Below are 11,564 nucleotides of genomic sequence, written 5' to 3'. Positions count from 1 at the left end.
ATGTTTGTATTAAATGTTAAGTATGGCCATACGACTTTTAAAAAGTTTTTTTTTATATGGGATTTACGAGACATTTGGTTAAATGAAAACATTTATATTTCTGCATTATCGAGTCTTAAAAATATGGGTCGTTACAGCGGGGGTGCACCTTATTTCCTCCTTGTCAATAAGAGTATGCATTAGACAATTGGCGGGAAAGCAATAATTAGATGATGTGCTAGCTTTGGGGCCAGTGTTACAAGGGTTGTTTGGTTGACTGGAGGGACGTCGTGATGGACTCAACTAAGTTCATGTTTTGAAGAAAGAAGTGTGGGAGTGTTGAAATACTCGTAATGGGAGAATTCTAAATAGCGACAGTGACATGGAGTCTTTGATCAAGTCTAAGAGCAAGCGCAAGGAGATCGTTACCATGTGGATGATTCTAATTAGGTAGAGGGATGAGTGCAGACTTAGGATTCAGATGAAGCAAGGAGTGAGCTTAGGAGTCTCCATTGAAAAAAATCGCAAGGGGTCCGTCGATGAGGGCATCGACAATTGAAGTGTGTTAGAATGTAACGTACTAGCCTCTTGAGGCATGTCGAGTGCACATTACGAGATAAGATGGCGCCTAGTTATATGCGCAATTGAGAATGCATGTTGGTGGTCATGTTGATGCCTAGTTGTACGACAATGGCATTTTCGTAAATACCTTCAATATTTCCCAAAAAATGAATGCAATGGTGCAATCGTATTTAGGAGATTCAGAGAATTGGAGATATGAGAGCAAAATATTTCTCTTAAGCAAAAATCATATATGTTTATGGTAAAAGGCTTAAAGCTCAGAAGGCTCTTTGTAGTGGGAGCAATTGGGTCAATTCTCCACCACCCCCTGGCGTAGGTGCACTAAGTTAGCTACTACTAGTTAGAAGGGCTAGTAGGGCGAGCATATGAGGACCACGAGGAGACTTATATGTCTCCATGAGTAGGAATACTCATGGACATAACCGGGTCGCCCCAGTAGTGTGTTAAAGTGTGCTGCCAGATGTTTATAGGTACGGTTCCCTTGGCTTGTCGGTATGCCACTTGCATGGATTGTGGCCCAAACCTACAAGAGATATCGTGATGTGCCATGGCCACAATTCTGGACACGAGATGGCATAGGAATTCACTCGTGGGACTTGTTAGCATACAAGCATTAAAGGGTGCATTATGCTTGAGAATGACAGGGGTCTAGTGTGTGCTACTAGTGTGGTAGCTACTCTCGAGGGCCTGCCAACATGAGTGAAGGCATGGTGACTTGAGGATTGAACCATGGATGTATGGGAGTCCTTGGACCACTATAGGAGCTACTTGGACGATATCGAATGGGGTATGACGAGAGGTGTTGGCTCTTGGCCACACATGCTACCTTGGCTTGTGAATATATGGGTGAGCATCGGTGTTGGGATTTTCCTTGCCATGTTGAGACCCTATGAACATCATAAGTATCTTGGCTAAAGATCCTTGATGCATTGATGCACTCATAGATGCCTGAGAGCGTAACTCGGCGAGATTTGTTCGAGAGATGGAAGTGTGCAAAGGCACATAGTCGCACAAAAAAGGTGGCCATTGTTATCTGAATGATTGGAAGGTTGAGCTTGGCTCAGGGGAGTCAAGGTGTCGCAGGGACATTTCTACTGTCAAAATGTCAGCCCGTGACAGCTGGCAGAACGTCACTATTGTAGGCATGTTGCTAGTTGTGCTGCTCCCTCGTGGCTCTACTCCCTCGTGCACTTGGGACCGGAGGAGCGACCCGAGATATCTCTGGCTCTTGAGCCGCGAGTGGCATAGGCGGCTCCATCAAGATCCCCCAGGTTGCGAGTGTAGTTCTCATGGCATTCATGTTCTCCATTAAAGTGTTCAAGTTGTTGTCTGGCTTTCAACTCAGCTTGTTGGGCAGCCACTTGGTTTTGGAGGTCGATTACCTCCGGATTTTTAGACTGTTGGTGACAGGTTGTGCTAAAGACATCGTCCTCCGATTGGTAGTCCTCGTCAATGTTAAAGCTATCTTCCGGATCGTAGTCATCATACCCATCATCTAGATAGTATTCCTCGTCTTGTGGTTGACCCCCCTCCTCAACTATCAAGGGATCCCCGATGGGCAAGTGATCCTCATGCCCATCGTCAAGCAATGGAGGGTCATTTTACACTAAGGACTGGTTTCTCATGTCTACCATGGTCGAGATTTTCCTGGCTTTCTACAACTCTCAATGAAAGCAGCAAAATGTTGACGCTAATTTTCATCAACTAATAAATGAAGGAAAAGCTTGTACAAAAATGTAAAGGAAAAAAAACATAGGGTTTTTACGTGGTGCAACCGTTGATGAGGCCTAGTTCATGACTCACTTGAATTGCAAAAGTCTTGTCCGAATCACAATCCTCTTATGTTTTACAACAAGGTCAAAGGATAGTCTTGCACCAAGGTAACAATAGTGGATTGAAAATTGGGTTTAAAATCATTACAAATGACCCCTCCATGCCCTATTTATAGGTGGCAAAGAGGGTCAGTATAGTGAACTAAGTAATAGGTGTATCACTAATCCTCTGATTAGGTGGGAGTCACACATGGGATGTGTGACACTTGTCATTGTGCTGAGGCTTTGTGCTTGATTTGGTGAGGCCGGCTGGGGTGCTTTGGCCTCACGAACTTCCTTTTTGTTGAAAAGAAGTGGTCCCCATGTGCATGGGAAATGAAAGAGGGACAAAGAGGTGGTAGTGCCACCACTCGACTAGCACTATCTATAGGATAGTGATGAGCCCAAAAGTCAAAGGTAGGTGGGCACGCGAACCTGCTAAAAGTACCCCTCGTGGGCCCCACTTTCTAGGAAATTCGCTGGTTTGTCCCCCAAACAGACTTCTTAGGCTTTTGAGAAATTGGCATGTGTGCGAGTTTTCGATAAGGTTCTCAAGGGACTCTCCAACGTCTTTGTTATTGGCATCCGAAGACATGTTCTCGAGTCATGAGTAGTCGAGGAATAAGACATTCGTGATGGGTACTGACCATGTCTCAATGTTTGTTGACGTGGCATTATCCTCTGAGAAAAGCCTGAAACAACAAGACTTTTCTTGGAGTCTGTCCTAGGAGGTTTATAGTCGGAAACCAACTTGAATTTTCATCTGTTTCCCTCTATGATTTTCCCTCTTCCGACGAGCTGTGTATTCATTAAGCCATTTAACAAACTACTTCAACATCTCATTTAGGTCTTGCTTGATATTAGCAAGGTTGTTACCTTTCACTGGTCAATTTTGAGAAGCCATGAATTGCGTCTTGAGAGTCAAGGAGAATTGTTTCTAAAAGGTTATGGAGTTCGCCCTCAACTTGGAAAACTAGTGTCGGACTGCTTTTGTTAACATTGCAAGGAAATAGGTGCAACAAACATCTTTTGACACTTTGCATATGTTCATCTGAATGTTGAACATGTGCAAGTGATCCAGGGATCATGTGTGATATTGTACGAATTTGTGGCTAGAATCTTAAACTCGTAGGATAAAGGTCTATAATAGGCACTCGATGAAGGGGTTGACTTCGTCCTCATCAGAGTCATACCCCTGGATGTTACTACCCACAAACAGCCTTTGATCGAGCCTTCGATCAATTAGGTCCATTTTTTCCTAGATTAGATCCCCCACACAATTCGATCAAGTGTCCATGATCTTGTTATTTGCCCCAGCATTTGTGTTGGTCATGCTCCTCTAAGTGCTCATGTCGTCATACCTCTCGCCGTCTATGCTCTTAATCTTTCAAGGCCATCTTATACAACTCACAGTGTTGCTCTTCTGAGCGCTTTCAAGGGAATCCTCATCACCACGGAGGATTTCTTTAGCCTCCTCAACTGACGTCAAATCACACATAGAGACCTCTACGAATTAGTGCCCAAAAAATATGGTCATATGTTTAATGACTATGAAGAACTTCATTCTTACAAAAATGATTGAAATGGGTGCACAAGTGTTGTTCGTCAAAAAGGACGGGACAAGAGAAAATATGTTCATATGTTCAATGACTATGAAGAACTTCCTTCTTACGTAAAGTAATCAAGTGGGTGCACAAGTGTTGTTCGTATTGTTCACTGTCAAGAACAAATAGTCATTACATCTGCTATAACCTATCAGCCCACATTAGTATTCAAAACTCATCACCCTCTCTAAGGCAACTTCTGTGTAGCTTTTGGGTTCGCGTTCAACGGCTACCAAAATAGCATGTTGTCTTGTGCCCTTGTGGGCCTTGCACCAAGGTACCTTTGGGACTACAAGGATGGAGGTATTGCCTTGCTCGACATGCTAGTTCGATTAAGGAAGCTAACAAAATTTGGGTAAAATTATAATAAAATAGTACATTAGAATCATAAAAAATAATATAATTTTCTTTACTTCCTCAATAACAAACAACTATAGTAAAAATAACCTAACTTTTCCATTTTTTTCTTCAAAAAAAAAACACTTTTACACTTCCGTCCATCTTATTTTCTCTGTACCAAGGATACAAGTTAATATATGAATAACCTCCAAGTTATAAACCCAACTCAAACTTAATGTGATCCTCCAATTTCTAGCGTAATTACCAGAATCACTAACAAAACTTTCAGACAGACAACCGTATTATTGCTATTCAGAATAGTGCAGATAATTATAAATAGGACCAATAGCTTTGACATCAAGGCAGAAACATCAGACAACCAAAAAATTTTATCATCCAATAAAAATGGTGTTCCACCAGATTCATAAAAAGGGAAACAAATTGAATGTGTCATGTTTTGCCAATCACAGCAACCTCTTCTAACATTCCAAGAGAAGCAATAGGAAAAGAAAACTACACAAGAAAGAGCATCACAGCCCTTAAAAGTCCCGAGGTTTATTATTAAGGCTAAAAAAGAAACTTCTCAACCCCTGTGTGAATAAATCATAAGCTGCAAAATGGAATAGGAAATGGATCAAAATATCAAACAGTAGATTCCTTCAAATATGCAATAAGGTCTGCACGATCCTGTGGTTTCTTCAATCCAGGAAACACCATCTTCGTTCCAGGAATGTACTGCACGACAAGGTATTCCAAGATCAATACTAATCTAACTCTACTAAAAAACAAAAAGAAAACCCAAAAAAGTTTGGTAACCAGTAAGAATACAAGAAACTTGGAGCAGCCCACAAACAGGGTAGACCATTGGAAGAAGGACAAAAACAAGCATAAGCACAAGCACAGGAACAAGCCTGTCCAGCATCAACGCTCAACAGAAGCAGAAAAACAGGCTTGACATATAGAGATAGAATTGTTGAAGTTGGAAAAATTCATTACCTTCTTGGGATTCAGCAAGTAATCATATAATGTCTTTTCCTCCCAAGTCACAGCCCTGTTCTTGTTTGCAGCTGAGTACGAGTATCCAGCGGTTGTTCCAGACTGCCTTCCGAACAATCCATTCAAATTGGGTCCTGAAATAATGACCAGATTATTAACTACTTGAAAAGCTAGAAACTTCAAAAAGGAGTTACGTACTCACAAACTCTTTTTCGGCAGAAATTTGAACGAGAATCATTAACGAATCAGGACCACTCATCCAAAAAGACTGTCACAATTTGTGTCAGCCCATTATTTAGGATCACGAACTACATTTTTTAAAATAATTTTTGTTCATTTTCGTCTAAATTAAATTTAGTGGTTGGACACAATTTGGGATTGGAAAATTTGACAAAGGATCTCAATTCCTCAAATTCGCTCATTTTTTCACAGCATTCACTCAAAATTCTCTATAGGTTAATATTACTCTTTTGGGTGTTGGCTAATGTAGAAATGCTGTCACATATTGCTTCTGCTTTCAAGGGCTTTTAGTAAATATAAGAAGAACTAATGATAACATGCCCAATAAATTGAAAATTCACAATTTTTATTTTACATCAAAAGCATTGATCTTTCATTTTGACACTAAAATCCATTAATACATCAAATAAGAAAAATATGCACAAAAAAACGGATCCAGATCTGGTATTTTCTCAATAAACTATTAAGATCGATACAGAAAACGCAGAATGAACCAGAACAGATCCAAATAAAGACGTGAAATTCGTATATTAAAATATAATATAATAAATAATAGACGACCGCAAATTAATGTCGGATCCAATACACGCACAAGTTAAATAGCAAAAACATGTATAAAGAAAAACCCCAAATAACGAAAATCAAAAACAAAAAGAGAAGAATCTGAAATATTAGGGTTACCTTGCTTGTGGCCGGCCCCTTTTTCAACAGTGTGACATTGAGCGCACTTGGTCCTGAAGATTTTCTCTCCAGACTTGGAATTTCCGGGAGGAGCTTCGTCGAAGGACGCCATTTTATATTTTGCAGTGCAAGAAAGTTGAAGGTTTAGGGTTTGTAAAAATCATATGAGGGTTCGAGGAACCGATTCAAGTTAAATAATAGAAATGAAAGAGAGAATATTCCAGACCCACCCATACTACGTCGTATTTAATTATGTGGTACATGGGTCTCAATCTTCTCTATTTCATGTGCATTTTAAAATTTTAAATTTTTTTCTTAATTTAAGTTACTTGTGGAAAAATATTTTTATATTTTTAAAATTTTTTAAAACTAGTCATATTTTATTTATTAGTTAAGAATTTAAAGATTTGTGTTATCATTTCATTTCAGGTATTTTTATCATTATATCTTATTTTTAAAGATTTTTTAAAACTTTATATTTATTTTTTAAACAATATTGTTTGTGTTTTTTATACTTTTTTTCTAAAAAAAATTGATAGACCATTAAGCTTTTTTCCCATTTTATTATTTGTGGTACTCTATTACGATTTGTTTACTGTCGTTGTGACTAACTACGAGTAGACACGAAAAATAATAGAAATTAAAAAATAATGGATATTTGTGGTGAAAGTATCTAAATTATTGTATTTGTAGCACTTAAGTACTTAAGTTATTTTTTTGGCGGTGAAAGTACATTCCGTCCACGTTTTGGTGCAGTTTAGTGCATATGTTTGTTTTGTCATTAAGTTTGTCACCATAGCATAAAATTTACTTATAACTTGGATACTTTCTCCGCAAATATATCTTAAATTGGGCTCTTTCGCCACAAATATCCCTTTAGTTTGGTACTTTCGCCGCAAATATTCGTTTAATTGGGTACTTTCGCCTGCGTGTCATAATCGAACTTAACGGTGAGATTTGACGGTTATACTAAACTGCACCAAAACATGGACGAAAGGTACTTTCACTGCTAAAAAAATAACTTCGGTACTTAAGTGCTACAAACATAATAAAATTGGCACTTTCACCACAAATATCCCAAAAAGAATTAAATAAAATATAACGACAAAGGGATTTTATAATAGTTAACCTACACTTAATGTTTGTATATATATTAACCTACACTTAAGATTAGATGAACTTAGCCAACTAACTTCCTCAAGTGAAAGTAAGAGAATATTTTGAGAGAGTTTTCTTTGAGAAAGTAAAGTCTTAGTCCAAAAAAGTTCCCCAAATGAAGTCATGAGCCTTGTATTTATAGGCTCATAGAATGTACAAGATGGGTCATGGATTTGACCTAGTCACCACCCGTTTCAACCACAATAACTTAATAAAATAATACAAAATATTAATCAAATTCAAAATATAATAGAATAAGCTATTTTTTCAGGATGCTTGGGAAGTTTTACTCCATTGGCTATGGATCCTTCTGGTGGAGGATTACTTGACCAGCATATTCTTGAAACACTGTTAGGGATTTCTTTGGTTGTCAACTCCTTCCAAACCTATCCGAACTTCCTGGTCTGCACATTTCTGACTAGATGCAACCATCATCTAAGTCTATTGAAACTCATGGTTTGCACTTTTCTTGACTAGAGGCTGTGAATCAATTAGCTTATGGCTAGTGGCTTATTTTCTGATCCCTCGCATTCTTTTGGGTCTGCACATATTTGACCATCAAGAGGCCCCCTAGTATAAATGTCTTGCCAAGTGTCGCTTCAAAATACCACGTCATCATGTTGATTTTTTAGGGACAATGTTGACAGTGAAAACCTGTCAACGATGTTAAGTCATAAAATTTGTAAGTTGTTAATAAGATGAAGAACTTAAGAAAAAAGCTTGAAGTAAATGGTAAAATAAGAATAGATAAATACGTTTATATTGCTATGAAATCTCACTTTACAAGTGTCAACATTGATACTGGTTTGTTTATTACTACGCCAGACCACAACTCCTCCACCAAGTGTCAACATTGATCCAGAAGTCAATTTTTTACTGTCTCTGTCTGATTGAAAATCAGAATACTTGAGAATATTCTTTACTACAATCTAATGACTCAATTCAAGATTGGATTGATAACGACTGACTATCCCTACTGCATAACAAATGTCAGGTCTTGAACACAGCATGTCGTATATTAGATCGCGTACTACAGAGGCGTAGGGATACTATTTCATATCCTATTTTTCTTGAGGTGTTTTAGGACACTACTCTTTATAAAGGATTATTCCATGACGGGTTGGCATATCACCCTTCTTAGAATTTTGCATACCGAATCTCTCCAATACCTTATCTATATAAGTAGCTTGAGACAGAACCAAAACTTTGTTCTAACGATCCCAAATGAACTTTATGCCTATAACATAGTTTGCATCTCCCAAATCTTTCATTTAGAATTGCTCTATAGCATCCCAAATTTGCTAATAAGGCTTAGGGCCTAGATTAGCGTGTCTGAAGGACAATAATTGAATTATTATGACAATATGTGAATTTGATAAGTATGTGATTAGAAATGCATGTTTAAGTGAATTAAATATGCATGTGTGCCCCATTTGATTATTAGGGGCATGTTTGTAATTTTAGCCCATTGAGGGCATAAATGCAATATTTGTGTATATTGTGATCTTTACCACGTGTGAGTGGTGATATATTTGTGATGCATGATCCGAGACAGTCCTAGGGAGTGGTTTAGCTAGGAAGTCACAATGGAACCCGATACCCGACTCGGGGCGAGTCAAGGGGTATTTTGGGAAATAGACATTTTATCGGGTTATTGGATTATGAAAATAAATAATTGGAGATGTATTTAAAGTTAAAGAGTCTAGGAGGGAATGTTGGGAAAATTTACCATTTTGCCCTCGGGGATGTTTTTGGTACCATGAGCCTTGGGATTAACTTAAGTGACTTAAGCTAGATAAGATAAAATATAGAAACACTTAGAACGACTCTACCCAAAATCGACCCTATCTTCCTTCTCTCTCACTCTTTTTTTCTCTAGTTCTTTCCAAGGGAACCATTGAGGCTAAACACAAGGAATTGGAGCAGTAGACTTGACGATTAGCTCAATATTAGCTTGTTGATTCAAACAGATATTGAGGTAAGCTTTGAATTATGATTTTAGCCATTAAATTCTATAGTTCTTGGCTAAGTTTTAGTTTTCTTGGGTCTTTGAAGTTAAAGATTGAATTGGGGATTTTATGAGGTTTTAAGCTAGCTTTTTGTTGGGTTTTGTTGCTGGGAACATTTTAGAACTACTGTGATAGTTAAATTGTGTTGTTGGGTTGATTTTGAGTTAAATTGGATGGGTTTTGGTTGTCGAAATGAGGGATTCTTTTGGGTTCGAAGGGGTCAGGTCGTGGCTCTGTTCTTGGTGAGTCGCGACCCTCTAAAACAGACGGGGGGCCAAGAAGAAGGGCAGGTCGCGGTGCCCCTTTGGTTGGGTCGCGGTGCGTGTCTGAGATTTGGGGAGGCTGAGCCTTTGATTGAGGCAGGTCGTGGCACAAGGCCGAGAATGGCGAAGGCAGAGAACGGCAGGAAGCCGAGTACGGCAAGGGTCAGGAGCGGCATTGAGCACGCGGAGTGCAAGCCGCTAGGGAGAGACCCTTCTCGGATGCTTAAGTCATCCTCACGGTGTAGACCGCGAACCCAGGGCCTGGTAAAGCACCTGGGACGACATGGCCGCTATGTGTCTAGCCTGTTGGCTGCCTTGTTATATGTTGATTGATAGTTATGCATATGTTGATTGTCTGTGTTGAGTTTTCTTGTTGGGCTTCGGCTCGCAGGTGCTCTATGGTGCAGGTAAGGGCAAGGGAAATGTCGACCAACCATGAGTACGGAGAGCGTGAAACGACGTGTACATGTTTGGCCTACCTGGCTGCCATGGCCAAGGGTATTTTTGGGAGATGTTATGTATTAATCTAAATTTTGTTGTTTAGTCGACCTTAATCGTATTTTTGAGTTGTAAATATTTTCTAAACAATATTTTAGGATCCCAAATGTATAATGCTTTATAATTCCAATGAATGACTACATTTTCAAATTATATGACTTTTATTACAGTTTAGCCACACTTTTAACCTAAAACCTCGATTAGCAAGTTAATTGCATGTTTTAAACTCACTTAGTAACAGCTCTAAGGAAGTAGGGCGTTGCAACTTGGTATCAGAGCGAGCCAATGTTTATGGTTCCTAGAGATTGACCAAACACGTACGGTCGCTGCCAATGACAAGTTCGACTCAGGGTTGGCTGGTAATGATTGAATTATATGCTTGATTGTGTGCTTAAGTGCCCTGTTTTCCTGATTATTTTATATAGAGCATGATGAATGTGTTAACATATGCATGATACTAGGGCATGGCCCCCTTGAGTGTTGTATGTTATTTGTGTATTATGGACTGATGTTTATGATCGGTTGATTTGAATTGGGAGGTGGTTCTGATTGTTGTTATCATGCCTAATGAGCGACGTCGTTGATTACAGGCATATTGTTGAGATGCCTCGACGATCAATCAGACTTCGCAGCAATAAGGTCGAGGATGACAACCAAGGTCCGAACCCTCCACCTGCCCCACAGAATTAGCAACAGTTGTTTGCTGAAATGGAAGCCAGACTGCACCAAACAGAAGAAGAGCTTCAACAGCTGAGGTAACAGGCCCTTCCTCAGGGCATTGGGTTGTAGGTTCAACAGGTTGTGGCGCCAGTGCCAGTTAAGCGTGTTATGGAGAATAGGTGGGAACCTTTGTGTGAGAGGTTCAGGAAGCACATTCTCCCACCTTTGAGGGTTGACCAGACCCACTGCGGGCAGAGCAGTGGATGAACATGATTTCTTCCATTCTGGATTCATGAGGGCTGAAAGGAACGAGAGGGTAGCTTATGCCAGTTACATGTTCAAAGAGGATGCCCGCATCTGATGAGATGTGGTAACTCAGAGAAGAAATGTTGCAGTTATGACTTGGGAAGAGTTCATAAACATTTTTAATGAGAAGTACTATAATTTCGCAGTCCAAGCTTTGAAGGTTGACGAGTTTATCAACCTGACTCAGAACCGGATGACAGTTACAGAGTATGCCTTGAGATTTGATAGGTTGGCAGATTTGGTGCAAACTGATGCGGCACGAAGAGATAGGTTTGTGCAAGTATTGAATGTTATGATCGCCCATGATGTTAAGATAAACTTGTATCAGGGGACTACTACGTATGCTCAGGTAGTGGATAAGGCCCTTACCGCTGAGTGGGTCGAGGATCAGATATGGAGAGAGGGTGCTGCTAGGCGCGATGCGAGGAGGACGGTGCC

The 11,564-nt window shown here is 39.6% G+C and overlaps 1 protein-coding gene across 1 annotated transcript; it reads right to left on the bottom strand.

The window, feature by feature from the left end:
* Window positions 1–4,686: 4,686 nt before the first annotated feature.
* Window positions 4,687–6,416, bottom strand: LOC133803499 (cytochrome c). Its single transcript, XM_062241563.1, has 3 exons — window positions 6,233–6,416; window positions 5,312–5,445; window positions 4,687–5,050 (listed from the first exon to the last, which is right to left on the bottom strand). Exons 1-3 carry the CDS (start codon window positions 6,342–6,344, stop codon window positions 4,958–4,960), a joined length of 339 nt encoding a protein of 112 aa, XP_062097547.1. The 5' UTR covers window positions 6,345–6,416; the 3' UTR covers window positions 4,687–4,957.
* Window positions 6,417–11,564: the final 5,148 nt, after the last annotated feature.

This window comes from Humulus lupulus, chromosome X, assembly GCF_963169125.1.
Source record: "Humulus lupulus chromosome X, drHumLupu1.1, whole genome shotgun sequence".
NCBI classification, from domain to species: Eukaryota; Viridiplantae; Streptophyta; class Magnoliopsida; order Rosales; family Cannabaceae; genus Humulus; species Humulus lupulus.
The sequence above is the reverse complement of the archived record's forward strand: the minus strand, read 5'-3'. Positions and strand labels throughout refer to the sequence as shown.

Coding starts and splice junctions, on each gene's coding strand:
- LOC133803499 (XM_062241563.1), bottom strand. CDS start 6,344: ATGGCGTCCTTCGACGAAGCTCCTCCCGGAAATTCCAAGTCTGGAGAG. Junction 5,446..6,232: donor AGGGGCCGGCCACAAGCAAG/GTAACCCTAATA, acceptor TCATTATTTCAG/GACCCAATTTGAATGGATTG. Junction 5,051..5,311: donor ACTTGCTGAATCCCAAGAAG/GTAATGAATTTT, acceptor CTTGTCGTGCAG/TACATTCCTGGAACGAAGAT.